A 17,082-nucleotide genomic window follows, 5' to 3' on the forward strand; every position below is an offset into this window, starting at 1 on the left:
CACCAACTGCTACATAAATACACGGCACCGCTTTACCGGCACCACCGAAGAGGGAGTAGGCTCACCAAACACACAGATGGCACAGAGCTGGGGAGGACTGCTGGCATGGAGGAGGACAGGCTTAGTATTCAACATGTTCTAAGCAAATTGGGCATACAGATGGAAAAACTACAATGCCTTTTAGCGAGGGCCAATGCAAGATACTTCACGTAGGCTGTTACACACATATGGAGCAAGTAACAGCTGCCCAGGCCTTGAGGACAGCAAAGAAGTTTCAGTAGGTCATCAGTTGTGGATAAGCCTGTGATGAGAGGAAGGCAGACATCTCATAGAATGTATAAATACGAGTGCAGGTCATAAAACATAGTTCTTAGATATAAGACATCTTTCCACTGTAGAAATGAATTGAGTTGTGGGCATCTCATACAAGGGAAAAAAAACACAATTGTGAAACAAGCGTACAAAATCCAGAACAAACCAAAAAGAACAAAAGGGACCTAGAAAATGTGATCCATGGGGGGAAAATGACAGAAATTAGGTTGTTTATCTTAAGAAATGACAAGGGGAAGAGGGAATGGACAGAAGAAACATTCATTAAATATATACGGACTACTGCCAGGATAATCTGTTCTCCCCGTGCATGGTGGATAGGACAAGTAGTTATGTGCTTATTGAATGCTGCAAGGAAAATTCAGGTGAGATATGAAAATGGTAAGGATGGAGAAGCATAGAAATGGACTGCCTGGGGAGGTACAGAACTTCCATCCCAGGAACAATGGTGAGGGTAGAGCTCATTCTGCCACAGGGCTCAAGAACCCTTCCAGCACTGTGATTCAGTGATCGTAGCAACATTAGAGAACCAAGGACTCCCTATCTTGGCTTCGTCTTACCTCTTTTGAAGGGGTGTCTCCTTAAGCTGGATGACATTTCTGCCTCCTTTTCCTTTGATTTAGCATGATTTGTGTTGAGCAATGTGAATGTGCAAGATGCTTTCTTTCTGTGCTCCGGCATCACACTACTAGTAATTATGATTTCTTTTACAAAAGAAATATATAAGTATCTATATAAGATTTCCCCACTTATAAAAGCATTTTTATCTTCAAGTAGTGTTGTGATTTCCCTGCAACTTATCTAGGAGCAAAGATTTGTGTCTTTATGATTACTGTGAAACTAGTATTAACCCTTTCCAGGTTAGCAGGGTCATGCTGAACCACAGGAAAGACCCATCCCTGTTCACAAAAGCACCACTCATTCCTTTTCTGGGCTTTTGAGAACAAGAATTTCCTCTGCTTATGTCTGTGCAAAACCTGTCCCACACATGGGACACAGACTTGGCTGGAGTCCTCAAATCCATTGTAGTGCAAATATGGAAACAATCAGTGAAATCCTTCCTAAATCTCCATGCCTTCCTTAGGATAATAATAAAAGATGAATTAAATAATGACATTTGGAGGGATGTTCATGGAGGCTCGGGCCCACTGAAAGCCAAGCATCACACGCCTGTACAGGCACCCAGACTCCCAACAGAAGCCAGAGCTCCTAGCGCAGTAGCATGGCTCCTTTCCAGGCAGTGCCTCTGTCCCCCTTCCAGGCAGTGCCTCTGTCCGCACAGGTCCTCACTGCTGACGGAAGGCAGCTGCACATTTATCTCAAAAGCATTCAGCAGGTAACACTCTTGTCTTTTGAAACACAAAAGAAACACCTCTCCCTTAATTTGCAATAGTCTAATGTGTAGACTATATCTATTTTAGCAGCTTCTTAGCACCAGGATTTCAGCTCCAAAGCTGCCTTTGCCCCAGGACTGGGTTCAAACCACTTTAACAAGGTTAATACTGGGGAGAGGAGGGATGGGAGAGGTAAAGCCGAACACCTCCTAACCCTCTTCTGCAGGCTGTGCCACCATGCACAAAGCATTCATGTTTGCTGGCACAGACAGAGCCCACAAGCAGAGAAGCAGGGACGATTTCATTTCATCTGCCAACAGGGTTGGGGGGATGTGATGGTGGAGTGAGGAGTGGCTCTGACTCCAGACTCTGTCCACAAGACAGTTTCTGTTGTATATATCCAGTGGCTTTAATGTAAATGCTGACAGGATAGGAGCCATCAAAGGTACAAACGTACTCACTTAACACAGGGTGGTTGGAGCCATAGTCCTGGCAGCGACAGCACCATTCTCGGAGGGTCTGAGCTCACCAGGCAGAGGTGCAGTGGCTCCCGAAGCCCCCCTCACCCTGGGCAGGAGCCTGAGCTCCCCACCCAGGCCTGAGGCGGCTTTCCCTTGTGCCCAGGCTGAGGGATGCCCGACTTGAGCATCAGCTCGCACTTAGCACAAGGGATGGACGAACCTGCTAGGCACTGCGGGACAGGCCGGGGCGCCTGTAGAAGAGCAGCTTGGAGAAACAGGAGTGACACACAGAGGAGCCTGCTGGGACCGGGAAACCTGCCCCAGTCCCCCTCCACCCCCCTCCCCGAGCCGCCGCCCGCTGTCCCCCTCCCGGCGCCGCGGCTGCGGCTGCTTTAACCGGGCAGGGGGGTGCGGGCAGCCCCGCCGACGTCGCGGGCATCAGCTGACCGCGCCGGGCTCTGCCTCCTCCCGGGCCGCCCGCCCGCAGCACCACTCCGGCGGCGGCGGCGGCGGCGGCGGCTGGCGGCTCCGCCGTGCCGGTCCCCGCGGCTCCCGGGGCAGCCCCCGACGCTGGCTCCCCGCAGCCCTGCAGCCGCCGCGCTCCCTGCGCGCCTGCCCCTCGCCCCTTCCTCCTGCTCCTCCTCCCCGCTGCCGGGGGAGCCCCGGAGCCGGAGCCCTCCCTGCCCTGACCCGCGGAGAACTTAGGATGCTCCCAGCCGGCTTCCCAGAGCTCTGAGTTTAGGGCGGGATTTTCGTTCCCCTCTCTTTCGCTTTTTTGTTTTAAGGCTTGGGTTTTGGTGGGAATTTCCCCCCGTCCTTCCTTTCTTTTTTTCCCTCCTTTTTTTTTTTCTTTTTTTTTTTTTTTTTCTCGTTACCAAGCAAGCCGAGCGTCTGCGATGGATGGCAGCCCCGAGCCCCCGCCGGGCAGAAGCGCCCCGTGAGCCAGGGCATGCCCCGCCGCCGGGGGGATGCGGGCGGGCAGCCCCCGGCCGGCGGTTCCGGCGCCGTGACCGAGGATGCCCGCGACCCGGCCGCCTCTCCCCTCCCGCCCGAGCTCGCAGGGCCCCCGCTGACCGCAGCCCCGGGGACTGCAGCAGCTCCCGGGGACCAGACCTCGGAGCGGAGCCCCGGGATCACCGGAGAGAGGAGCTGCTCGCCGTGAACGGCCTCTCTGCAAGGCGGCTCCCCCCAGCCCTCCGCGCCTCCAGCCTCCGGATGGGGCCGACGATCGCCCGCCGGGCAGCGGGGCTGCGCCCGTAGATGCTCCGCTCCTCCCTCCTCCTCTCCGGACCTGCGGTTCTGCTCCCCCCCTGCTCCCCGCCCCGAGGAGGGCGCGCACCCAGCCCGCCGGGGCGCCGGGGCTGCGCCGCAGCCGGGCTCCGCGGGATGCGGCTCCGCGGGGCGCCGCGGGAGCGGGCGCGGGCGCGGGGCGAGGGCCGCCTGCGCTGAGCCGGCGCAGCCGTCCCTCCGACCCCAGCGGCGAAGCAGCCCCGCCGCCAGCCAAACCGCCCGACCCAGGGACCTGCCTATAAATGTGATCCCCCCCCCACCGCCACCCCGCCGCCGCCACCCGCCCTTCTCCATCCCCTCCCTCCTCTCCCGCGGCTCCATCCCTCTCCCTGCTCCCCTCCCCAAAGCCGGTCGTTTGTGTCCCCCCGCGCCCCCCCTCCGCCGGTGCTCTGCCCCCCGCCAGTCACCGCCATGGAGCTCTCGGAGGTGCGGTGCCTGAGCGACAGCGATGAACTTTACACCATCAACAGGACCCCCCCCGGCAGCGGCAGACCCCAGCGCCTGCTGTGGCAGACGGCCGTGCGCCACATCACCGAGCAGCGCTTCATCCAGGAGCACAGCAGCAGCAGCGGCGGCAGCAGTAGCGGTGGGGGCAAAGGCTTCAGCTCCGAGGAGACCTGCTGCCCCAACCACCACCACCCGCCGCACCACCACCACCACCACCACCACCTCCGGCGACAGTCGGCCGGCCGGAGTTTGGGCGGCGAGCGCCATAACAACGGAGGCACCAAAGTCTTCCCGGAGCGCACGAGCAGCAGCGGGGACCTGGGCTTTCTGCCCCTGGACTGTGCCCCCAGCAACTCCGACTTCTTCCTAAACTGGGGCTACACCTATCGCGGGGTGATCTTCCCCACTCTCCGCAACTCCTTCAAGTCTCGGGACTTGGAGCGCCTTTACCAGCGCTATTTCTTGGGCCAGCGGCGCAAATCTGAGGTGGTCATGAACATCCTGGACGTGCTGACCAAGCTGACCCTGCTGTTCCTCCACTTGACCCTGGCCTCTGCTCCCATGGACCCCATTAAGGGCATCCTTTTGGGCTTCTTCACCGGCATTGAGGTGGTGATCTGTGCCTTAGTGGTGGTCAGGAAGGACACGACCTCGTACACCTACCTGCAGTACAGCGGTGTGGTCACTTGGGTGGCCATGGCCACGCAGATCCTGGCAGCCGGCCTGGGCTGTGGCCTCCTTGGGGACGGCATTGGCTATGTGCTCTTCACGCTTTTTGCAACCTACAGCATGCTCCCGCTGCCACTCACCTGGGCCATCCTGGCTGGGCTGGTCACCTCTGTCCTGCAGCTCGTCATGCAGCTGGTCATCCCCAGGTTGGCTGTGACTTCCCTCAACCAGGTACTGTGGCGAGGAAAGGGTGGGAAACATCCTCTTTCTCCATCACTCTGAGTGAGAGGAGGTGTGAGGTGTCCCAAGAGATCCTCTCCCTTTTAGTCAGGTGCGCAGAGGTTTGTTACATGGAGGGGAGACCACAGGCAACAGGCAACCTTCTCTCCTCCTCCTCAGTCTCCTGCTGCCTATCCCAAGGTTTCACCTCAAGCTGGAGATGGGGACACTTCCTAACCTCTTGGTCTCTTCTCCTTGTACATTCACTCCACTGCTGTCCCTTGAAACAGCTTTGGGGAGAGGAACTTCTGGGGCAAGCGGGGAGGATGGGTCATTCTTCATTCTCCTCCCTTACTTCCAGCAGCAGTCCATGGCATGAGATGACTGCCTTGGCCAAACTCTCTCACAGTGCATCTCTCATTTCACTTGCTCATGCCTTTTAACTCTGGACCTGCTGGGAAGACTGGTACTTTTATATGCGCAGCACAGCTTGAGCTGAGCTACTGGAAAACAGGAGCAAAGCATGCTGCTCTTTTGCAAGGAGACCAAAGCAATGCCCCAGAGAAATGGGGGGTAAGTTCCCCTTGGAGGTTTGGTGTGAGGTCCTAGGCTGTCTTTGGAGGGCACCAACAAGCCTTGTTGTCTGGTGGTCACGGGGCAAACATTGTTGTGCTGCATCCTTACAAGTGATGTCTAGGACAGAGTATTGGTTACAGGGGGGAGTGGTGGTGCAGGTCAAACTGCTGAGAGGTGCTGGGCAAGATATGGGTCTGAGGAGTTAAAACCAGGACTAACCTGACTTCACACTCACCTGGATTCTTCCACATGAAAGTGAGAATGCACCAAACTCCCAACATTCCTGCAAGGCAAGAAAACACAGGCTAACTAGGGCAACTTAATCCTGTAGAGTCTTGCATCTCCCTTTCTCCCTCCCTTCCCAGACCACCACAGCTCTGTGCTACCAATATTTCCCAGCAGATTATAATTTCCATTTAGCTGGCTCTGGGGACTCGGAGAGAAGGGGGTGGAGGTACTGTCAGATAATCCCCAAAAAAGGGAGGGTGCAGAGGAATGTGGTGTCGGTGGCATGTTGTTTACGTGATTGCTGGGATGCGCAGCTGGGAAGTGGCTGATCTTGTGCCTGGAAGTTTTGATGACGATGGTTCTTGGGACACATCTGCCTCCTTCAGACCCTGGCCCTCCTGAAACCCCTGCCCATCCCCTTCCTCCATGCACTTGTTAGCTGTGGGCTACCTAACCTTCACTTTCCAGTGGCTGAGCTCACCCTGTTTCAGGAAAAGCTGCCCCAGTGTGTTGTGCCTGGCTGATCCCTATGGATGCGAGACAATTACGCCGGGCAGAGTTGTTCCCAGCTCTTGGTAATGTGCTGATGAATGAACCGCAGCCACACGCTGTGTCCCACTCCCATGCACTGCTGTAGCTGCTAGTGCTGGGTCAAAAGCTGTGAGCTCTGAGTTATGCTGATTTCTTAATTTACTTCCATATCCTATCCCGGAGCTATGAGTAATGTGCTGCTATCTCATTATGCGCAGGTATCACGGCTGTTTAGCTGGTCCACACGCACGCACGCGCTTCCCACAGACATCCCTAACAAAGACATTTCCCAGGCGAGATATTAATATCTTCATTTTGTTGCCTGGTACCTTGCCAGTTGTGCGAATGAACTGCCTTTGAGCAGTGCACAATGAGAGATTACCAGCCAGATGATTGCCTTCATGAACTACGTATATAAATCTCCTTAACAGGATCCGCACAGCTTGCCACACGTCGGGGCTGATTTACACTGGCTCCCGATTTACACCGAACCCACTTTACGCCGCTTAATTACGCGTCGCTTCGGCCCGCGGCCCTCAGCCCGCTGTGGGGGTGGCGGGGTCCTCCCCCACCCCGGGGTCTGCTCCCTCTCTCCACGCAAGGTGGGGTTCGGAGTGGGGGGCGGGGACCCCCCGCGGGGCAGCGCTACCCCCCGCCCCCCCCCCGCGGCCAGCTGTCCCCCGCCGCGGCGCTGTCCGCCGGCGCGGTGCTGAAACCGCCGCGGCGCTGCGCGGCCCGGGGGCTCCCTCCAGCGGCCCCGGCGGGAGCGCGCCCGCCCGCCGCCCCCCGCGCCCGGCCGCGGCTGCGCCCCCGCGCCCGGCGGTGCGCGCCTGCTGCGCCTCCGCCCTCGGGCGCTGCGTCCTCACCGCTCTGCCCGGGGCTCAGGAGAGCGATCGGCGAGCCTGCGCTGCACTTGGTAGCTTTGCACCGTTTTTTTTTTTTTACTTTTTCCAGAGAACTGCAGAGCGCTTTCAAGTGTCAGTGAATGAGGGCTTTTACGGCTGATGATGGGTGTATAACTACTACTTTACAGGTGAACTGAAGTGACTGTGTCATCAGGGTTACACAGGGAATCTTTTCGACAACACAGGTTTCTTGATCTTGCAGGCAAAGCACTCTCTTTTATTGCAGGGGTTATTTTCCAGGTAAAATACCCCATCTTCCCTTCAGAGAAGCCTTTCAAGACCAAATGAACTATTTGATTACGTATCAATACCTGTGACCATCTTGCTGTGCCTCAGGATGCAGACAGCTGCTTACACTGGACCAAACCCAGGAATTAAAGTAGATAATGAAATAAAAAGCAGAGGGTAAAACGTTGATCATAGTACAGATAATAGGGTTTCCAAAGGTTTTTATGAGACCTAGATTTCATGCAGAGAAAATACTGAATTCAGTTCTGAACAGAAGGAATTGTCTGCCCTGGAGTCAGTTTATTATTGTACTCAATAGTATCCATGGGCATGATGGTTCTGATCCTATATACCACACAGGTATAAATTGGTTATAAGTCTACCTATATTCATAAAGTTGCAACAGTTGATACAAGAGGAAAATCAAGTGCTGTGATCTGTTTTCCCTTGATCTCTTAATTAATCTTAGTTTTCATTGATAAATTTGTTCACAAGCAGTTCAAATCGTTAGTAATACTGAACTCAAGCATGCAGTACTACTGCCTGGTTCAGCTATTTGTTGAAGTTAACAAAATATGCATTACCATGAATACAAATAATGCCCACTGTTTACCATTTTTGCTTGCAGTAACACTTAAGAGGTCATCTGATTTTACTTCCCTTGCATCTCATAATTAATTTGAACCAGGATCCTAGGTAAAGGTGAAGGAGAAAGACTCCCTTGAAATTAGACTTAAAAACAAACAAACAAAGACAGCAAAACAAATGTAGACTCACTAGTTTCAATCCTGCCAAGTGCCCAGTGCTTCTGAGGAGATATGACCACCCTTAAACCCAACTGATGCCAGCCTGAAATGCTGAGCAATGTGCTGCTGCTAAGCAGGAGAGCCGTGGAAAAAGGGCCTGATACCATGATTTAGGTAAAACCAACACTGGTACTGACTCAACTAAAGATTGTGCCAGGAAATAAATGAGAAATGCAAGATCTTACTGGTAAACAAGTAAAGTGCATTAATTTGTGTGCCTGGTCAGATACTGTGCTGGAGGTGGTATTTGCCTCTGACATTCTGCAAAATGAAATATTATTTGTATTGCATTCATTCTTATTTTTTTCTTGGTGATAATACAATATATAATCCAAAATTTCTAAGACTGTATATGTGTTTCAGGCAAATGGGGAAGAACAAACAACTAGGAGCGTCTCGGTGTTATGTAACATAGGCAGATGATAATATAGATATGAATTTTGACAGGCTTGGAATTATGTAAGCTGCAAACATACTCTGGATTTTAATCCTCTGTCTGTGCACTCTTCAGTCACGTGAGTAAATTCCACCAGAGTCAGTAAGCTTACTCTTGTAAGTTACCTGCATAAGGGATAGCTTAAAGGATCAAGTCCTAAATTACACATATTAAATAAGACTTTAAAAATTCATTTAGAAATAGCCTTGAAGCGGGTAATACTGAGACTGGGAAAATTGATTCTTTTCCCTCTATGAACATCTGTCTTTCCAAGTCTAGGCAGTTCTGTGAATTAATATAGCGATTGTTGCTTGCTTGTTTTTCTCCCCAAACCCTCTCTCAGGGTTATTAAAAAAAAGGCAGAATTCATGAAGTCACAAGGAGTCCTGTAGAGATAAATCTGTATAATTATATAATGGCGACTGACAGCTTTTATGTGTGTACTTCAGCTGCAAGTTCTCCAAAATCTGATCATACCTATCAGTATGTGAGTATGTACAAAACACACTCATCACTTCAAAATTTCTGCCAAATGTTTATGGAGTATATGTTAAATCTGTAGGGTATAAGGATATTTCAAAGCTGGCTACCATTTGAGAATCAGAATCAGAACACTCCACCTGTACCCCTACAGTTGCTTTCATAGCATTGTTTACTATTTTTTTTTTTGCCAGAGTCCGTTGTGGGTGACTTATAACCTGATTGTGTGATTTTAGACTGGATTATGATCTGCTTTCCTTTTATATCCTGTAGTATCACCTGACCAGTATCAGTGGGTCACAGCATAATTAGATTAGAATTGGATACACTTTTCTCTGAAGCAGCTGCATCATTGTTGTGCTAAGTAGGGCAAATGCATTAGTTATATTTACAATTTGATGATTAATTGCCTTCAGAGAGCTCCTCCAAAATGGAGGAACTCAGGCAGAAACATGAATGAAACCTGCTTTTATCTGTGAGTTTCAGCCTACAACAGTTAGCGTGCTTGTTCTCAGTGAAAGTTACTTGCTATTTGTTGTGACTTTTTTTCTGCTGTCAGGACACTTCTGGGTTGTTTTTAAGGTTTTATTTATTGCTCACTTGTTTTTCACCATGGCCTAGAAAGAGGCATATGCTCCAAAACAGCAGCATCTAATGCAAAATAATCACACACTGGAGCAGCATACTTACAGCTGACAGTTAACAGCAGATCATGCTGGAATGATCCTTATTAGCCTGTACAGAAAACTGAAGGGGATAAACATCTCTAGTCCATCCTCTTACTGCACTTCTCAACCCTGTTAATGATGTGACCTGAAGAGGAAAGAGAAAAGGGCAAAACTAGAATGGTTTAATGGGTTCTTCTCTTTCCAGGGGGCTGAGAAGGTGGGGAGTGGAAGGACTCCTTCCTCCATTTTCCTCCGTTCAAGAATATCTGACTAAGCACAAGAAAAACTTGAGTGTTTCATGTAAAAGGTATAATTTAGTAAACAGAAAGGAATTAAGCTTTTAAAGTGATGCTTAGGTTGATGGAAACTCCAAACCTGAAAGCCCTTACACAGCTCCTGCCTGGCACCCCATCCCTGCAGGCACCTTGTTAACATCACATTGCTTTGAGTGCAGTCTTGTGTTTAGCTGCGCTTCTGTTTCTGAGCATCCCATGAAGTGCCTCAATAACTTGATGTTAAAGTTATCATCCAGCCTAGCCAGAATCAAAAACTCTTGTAGCAGAAATGCATTCTGCAGTTATACAGCACACACAGGGCCTGCCTGATGTGACAGCCAGGTGAGAAGGGGCTTGTGCTCTTCCTCTCTGTAACAAATGCAGTGATGAAGATGTTTCTGGGCTGTGGCAGACTATGGTTTAAATCCCTTTTTCTCCAGAAAGGATTGGAATCTACTTCTCTTACCTCACCAAAGAGTTTCCAAAGCAAACCTCCTCCCATTCCTAATACAGCTGTTCTTCTGGGAAGATAAAAGCTTAAGATCCAACAGGCCAAAAAAAGAAAGACAATAATCCTGACTCTGTAACCAACTGATTAAGGAATTCATCTCTGGTGGGGTCCTTGCTGAACATTTTAGTGTTTTATATAATGCTATTAAATCATTCCTTCAAGCATGTGTCCCAACAAGCAGACTGTACAGTCTGGTCCCCTTTCTCTGACGTGACGAATCTTGAATTTCTTTTTCAGAGTGGTGCAGCCTCCCCAGAGAATTTTTCTCCCTCCTTATCTGCTGCCCCTCCAGCTCCTGAAAAGCAAATATATAGTCTACAGGGAAGGCATTTCCTAGGGAAGCAGGAGATACTGAATGAGGGGTGAGCCTCCAGTCATTGAGCTGCTATGCAAAGATATATAGCTATTTTAAAAGATAACGGTAGTCTGTGTTCAGCTTTTGAACAGAAAGATACAGGCCGTGCCCTCAGGGGTAGAGAGGAAGGGGGCTTGGGGCTGAGAAGCCCAAATATAGGGGAAAAGCTTCACAGTTGATCTCTAAATCCTGGGATAAAATGAGGTTTAAGATAGAGTCCCTATCTTAATAGTTCCCTCCCAGCTAGCTCTCCTCCCATTCACCACGCTGGCTAATTTATATTCGATCTGAGACATTAAATTCTTTTGGCATGTTGTGTAAGAATCCGTAAGAGCATCGTGGCATTAAACATAGGCTCCTGGCTTAAGGTATAGTAGTCATGTGTCTGCAGATGAAGTGCATAAGGACTCTATTTTGTGGCTTCTGAGGTTTTTTTTGGGTGTGGTTTTTTGGGTTTTTTTTTGTTGTTGTTTTGGTTTTTTTTTTTTTGTCTAGCCTTCCTTCAGAGGCAAACTCTGTTTCATTTGCTTTATTCTTGGTGCAGTGCAGCTTGTACCCATCCCCGACGCAGAAGGGACTGTAGAGTTGCAATCTGGCACAAGGAGGGAGATGAATGTAAATCGCTGAGTTAGTGGTGCAGTGAATCTTGAGCATTTTGGTACCAGCTCACTCATTCAAACCAGTGATAAAAGAGATCTGGCTGGTCAAAAGGGATCAACCACAAAAGGTATTAACTAGTTGGCATGTCATGGAACTAAGGACCTTGCTAAGTGACCTTATCAGGGCCTGACTGACTCAGCGACTCCCAAGGTTTGATTTTAGGGACCTGATTCAAAGCCCACAGAGTGTAATATAAAAAAATCCCACAGACATGAGGACTTTTAGGTGAACTAAGAAGATCACTTCTCAGGACCCTCTTTAGGGAAAGGGTTGCTCTGAATCCTCATTTTTTTCTGAAAGAGAACACAAGCATGGCCATCCAGCTCCTCCAGGAATCTCTTGGAGTGAGCTCTGTCACTCTTATCTCTCCAAACACACAGGTCTGCAGACAGAGATACCACTGTGGTGCTGCCTAATCTAGAACAAAAACCATCAGAAAATGTACACAGGGCAAACTGCACAGTCAGTCAGCCATTGGCTGACACAGTAATATTTCATCATACGAGTTTTGTTTATTAGCAACTATTTTAAGAAGTGTTGCTATTTCATTTGCCAGTTTCTTCTGCTGCAAGGTCTCATGCAGTCAGCCCTAGAGGAGAAAAGAAGGCTGCTGGGTTGATTAATTAACCATTGCCGCAGTCTGAGAAACAGCTGAAGCATAGCAAAATGTAAAAAAATATGTGCAAAAGAAAAAAAATCTAACCCAAGCCAATTGGTGGTTTTTTTCCACAACCTCAACAAATAATTGTGCTTCAAAATACTCTGTGTCGGTGTTACAATTTTATATGACGCTTTTAGTTTTAATCTAGAGAACAGTATCCCCTGGTATAAATGAAATACTATTTGAATGAATTTAATGATTTAAATCTTTTACCTCCATTTCTTTTTCGATTTTGATTTAATCATTACTTTATAGTTTTGGATTTTTCTGTATCTTTACTTTCCTTTGTTTTAACATCACAGTCATTTAAAAGTAAAATACAGAAATCCTCCTTTACTGAAATCAATTGAATGGAAGCATTCAACAGTAGCAGAATCCTAATCAGGAAAATCAGTTTCCTTGGAAGGATCTGATCTCTGGGCACTATATTATTTTTCCTTCGTTAAAACTCTCCTGCTTCCTTTACCTGGGATCTACTCATGGATGGAGCTATCTACTCTGTGCTTCTTGCTTTAGGTCTAACACAGTAGAAGCATCATGCACCAATCCAGACGTATCATCACAATGCAAATAAGAAATAATAATAACCAGGAAAATTAATCAGCACAGAAGAACTACATGATATTATCCTGTGTACCAGGTGTTTTATAACTCTGGAGTAAGGATCTTAGGTAAATAAATCACTTACATCTCATAGGAGTTACTCAAAATGTACTAGATCTAGTTATACACATTCGTTTATCCTATGATTCTCTGTCATATGTGAAAGTACCTCTAATGCTTATATATTAGTAGTAATAATCTTCATAAGCATTCTAGATAGGGTTATAACTGTCAGAGAAATCATCCCACACATGCCCAGTATGGATATAATTTAATGTGCCAGATATGCATATTCTTGTAGAAGGAGTGATACTCACCGCAGATTTCCGACAGGGACTGGGAATGAGGATCATTCCCGTTTCATCACTACATTTATTATCGGCCTGTGCTGACCCACACACATCACTTTATGTTTCTGTGCTTCATTTGATTTGAAAATTTGCCATTCTCAGTTGCTGTAATACATGACTAATACGTTCAATTGCTTTGAGCTTTTTGTGCAAAACATGTCCATTATCTTCCATGATGCACCAGAATAGGAATACGATTGACTTGGGTCAGCCATACACATTTTTTGTTAAAAAATGAATACAGTGAACGTACTGAGAATGTCTGCATATAGCTTTACTTTTTCTTAGAAGACCTGGTTCTACATAATTCTCTTAAAGGCTGGAAGGTATGTCCTATGAGGAGCAGATAAGGACTCTGATTTTGTTTGGTTTGGAGAAAAGGAGGCTAAGGGGTGACCTTGTTGCTCTCTACAGCATCCTGAGGAGGGGATGTGGAGAGGGAGGTGCTGATCTCTTCTCCCTGGGATCCAGCGATAGGATGCTTGGGATAGACCTCAACGCTGCACCAGGGGAGGTTCAGACTGGACATTAGGAAGCATTTCTTTACCAAGAGGGTGGTCAAACAGTGGAACAGACTTCCTAGAGAGGTGGTTGATACCCCAAGTCTGTCAGCGTTTAAGAAGCATTTGGACAATGCCATTAAAAAAATGATTTAACTTTTGGTCAGCACTGAATTCCTCAGGCAGTTGGACTAAGTGATTGTTGTACATCACTTCTAACTGAAATATTGTATTTTATTGTATACTGTTCTGTTCTGTTCTGTTCTAACTTCAGCCCTATTAGCAGTGACCCCAAGATCCCTTTACATTAGTCCATCTGTGCTGAGGGGACTTTAAAGTAGATGCCATATAGTTTATACAAGGCTGTGCTTGCAGTGCTTGGCTACAAAGCCAGACATCTCCTTAGCTGGCTTCCTGGTGACCCCATGCTTCTTGCTTTCACACCCATGCAGTGGACCAGTTTCAATGAGAGGAATGGAGAAGATTCCCCCATGATTAATTTGTTGCCTTAGTAGGTCTCTGCTATGACTGGGATCCATGGGTCCAAACTGCCTCACCTAGAACTGAGGGAAAACCAGTGATCAAGTCCTGATCCTTGTGCAAATGTTGTAAGCTGTTGAGCAAGAAGAAATCCCTCCTTCCTGGGTACTGAGTGAAACTGAAGACTGTATGTCTCAGGTTGAGCTCTCCGCTGCTCAAAGGGTTAAGCAGTTATGACACATTTCAGGATTCAGCCCAACCCTCTCCCCAAAGGCTGTAGCTATATTAACTCCTCCCAAACAGGGTGCCTGCATCCAGCCTGTGAGGTGAGAAAAGCAAGTCTATGATGGCTGCCGAACTACGCATGGGAACTGTGGTGGGAGATATAGCTGACCAAGGCCAGAACAGTTCCTGCGACTGCTCTGGTGGTTTAACAACACAGATGATTGCATTCCAAAGATGTTCCTCAATGCTGTCTAGCGCACTGCAGGGATGCAGCCTCCCTGCCTGCCTGTCCTCTTCTGAATTGCAATGAAGCTGAGTGGTAGGTGTATACTCGATGTGCCTGATCATGTTGCTAAGTAAAGTTGGTCCAGTTCTCTTTAATGTCAGTGATCTGGACAATGGGATCAAATGGACCCTCAGTAAGTTTGCAGACAACACCAAGCTGGGGGGGGGGGGGGGGGGGGAGTGTTGATCTGCTGGAGGGCAGGAGGCTCTGCAGAGGGATCTGGACAGGCTGGATTGATGGGATGAGGCCAGCTGTATGAGGTTCAACCAGGCTAAATGCCGAGTCCTGCACGTGGGTCACAACAACCCCAGGCAGCGCCACAGGCTGGGGCAGAGCGGCTGGGAAGCCGCCTGGGGGAAAAGGATCTGGGGGTGCTGGCTGACAGCTGGCGGGGCATGAGGCAGCCGTGTGGCCAGGTGGCCAAGAGGGCCAGCAGCATCCTGGCCTGTATTAGAAATAGCGTGGCCAGCAGGACCAGGGCAGTGATCGCCCCCCTGTGCTCAGCACTGGTGAGGCCGCACCTTGAATGCTGGGTTCAGTTTTGGGCCCCTTGCCACAAGAAATACACTGAGGTGCTGGAGCATGTCCAGAGACGGGCAACGGGGCTGGGGAAGGGTCTGGAGCACAAGTCTGATGGGGAGCAGCTGAGGGAACTGGGGCTGTTCAGACTGGAGAAAAGGAGGCTGAGGGGGCACCTTATTGCTCCCTACAGCTGCCTGGAAGGAGGTTGTGGACAGGTGGGGGTTGATCTCTTCTACCAGATAACAAGCCACAAGACAAAAAGAAATTGCCTCAAGTTGCACCAGGCAAGGTTTAGATTGGATATTAGGAAAAATTTCTTTATAGGAAGGGTTATGAAGCATTGGGACAGGCTGCCCAGGGAAGTGGTAGGTCCCTGAAGGTATTTTAAAAGTGTGTAGATGTGACACTTAGGGACATGGTTTAGTGGTGGGCTTGGCAGTGTTAGGTTAATGATTCAACATGATGATCTTAAATGTCTTTTCCAACCTAAGTGATTCTATGGTTCTATATAGTATCCTATACTTGAAGCATTAAGGGAGTAGTATATCCCAAAACAGACAGAGAAATTTATAGTAGGTTCCTGCAAGTTCTGAAGGTCCTTGAGAGCAGCCAGGAAAAATTGTTCTTTGAGACTTCAGCAGAACTTAAGTCATATGAATCTTGCCCAAGGACATTGCTATAAAATTTTTTTTGACATTTCCAGAATGTAGCTAAATGCCTGACTGATGCTATGGTATTTTCCTTGTTCTCCCCAGTCCTGAGAATAAAAGCAGCTTGTTGACAATAATGGGAAAAGAAGAATTTATTGTATGTATTTCATTTGTGCTAACATAATTGCTTTTGTTTGGTATGTTTCACTAGCCACCTGAGAGGCTACAAGAAATGGTAGAAGAAGACATGAAGTGTTCCCATTTTCTATATGATGGTACTGGATGATAGGGCCTCCAATAATCTTCTTATAATCTTAATAGCTCTTCATGCTTAGAAATTATTTTTCCAATGATTTATCACTTTCTTTCCTGCACAAATGTTCTTATGTCTACTTACTCTTAAGGGATAGTTATGTGCATTATCTGATGACAGCCACTCTTTGCTATTCCTCCACAGTGGAATATCTGCTGTAAGCATTCAGTTACTCCAAATTGCATAACCAATCAAACCAATAAAACTTATCCTTAAAGATTTTATCTTTAAGGACAGGACTGTTAGAGGTAATGTGACTTTGGAGAAGGAGTGTAAAATAATGCATCTTAACATTATGGCAATTATTTTAAAGACAAGGAAATCACTCATAAGCATAAAGATGGGTATAAGTTTTTTGATCACCTGAGGCCTTGAAACTTAGTACAAAGACTGTAAGGTAGCTGTTCTTTCCTCTTCAAGCAGCTAACAAAGCTTTTGCTGGCCAGATTGCTTTCCATGGCACCAGAACATGCCAATTTCCTTACTGGATTTGCAAATAGTCTATCCAAGTGTCATGTATTAAAGAACTCTTTTGATGATATACAACAAGGAAGTTCATTTGAGATCACTTCTGGTTTTCTTCTGCAACAGAAGACTTATGTAATTAAACTTGACATGTTTGATTTTTTTAAATCCAAAAGCAACCAATATTTCTAATACAATTGGATAATACCCCATATTTAAATTTCTAGAGGTTCAAACCACTTCGTATATGTAGATATACTTGTATTACATAGATATAAATATTCTGCAAAGGCAATGCTGTGGAATTTCATGCTTTATTCTTTTTTGTTGTAACTTGCTTTCAGGTTCAGTAATTACATTTGCAAGTCAAAATAATATTTACTATGTTCCTAAAGTTTGTGTATATCTAAAGAGAGTTTATAGATGCAATTTAAAAATGGAGAATACACATACCATTAATTAAGAGACATTTTTTCTAATTACTATAATTAAAAATTTAAACTATAATCTGGGAATCAAACTGTCATCTTCTGGCTAACAGCAATATGGATTCAGCAGTTGCAAATTTGCAGAGAACTTGCAAGGTTGCTTAGTCAGATCTTAGTGGTCTTTACCATA

General features: G+C 47.6%; 1 protein-coding gene across 2 annotated transcripts in view; it reads left to right on the forward strand.

The window, feature by feature from the left end:
• Nucleotides 1–2,517: 2,517 nt before the first annotated feature.
• Nucleotides 2,518–17,082, forward strand: part of ADCY8 (adenylate cyclase 8) — a 132,243-nt gene continuing 117,678 nt past the window's right edge. For both annotated transcript variants that reach the window (XM_005439546.4, XM_027805923.2), the window contains exon 1: nucleotides 2,518–4,762. In XM_005439546.4, the coding sequence (XP_005439603.3) occupies nucleotides 3,827–4,762 (936 nt within the window). In that variant the 5' untranslated portion in view covers nucleotides 2,518–3,826. The remainder of the gene's footprint in view (nucleotides 4,763–17,082) is intronic.

Source organism: Falco cherrug, chromosome 3, assembly GCF_023634085.1.
Source record: "Falco cherrug isolate bFalChe1 chromosome 3, bFalChe1.pri, whole genome shotgun sequence".
NCBI lineage: Eukaryota > Metazoa > Chordata > Aves > Falconiformes > Falconidae > Falco > Falco cherrug.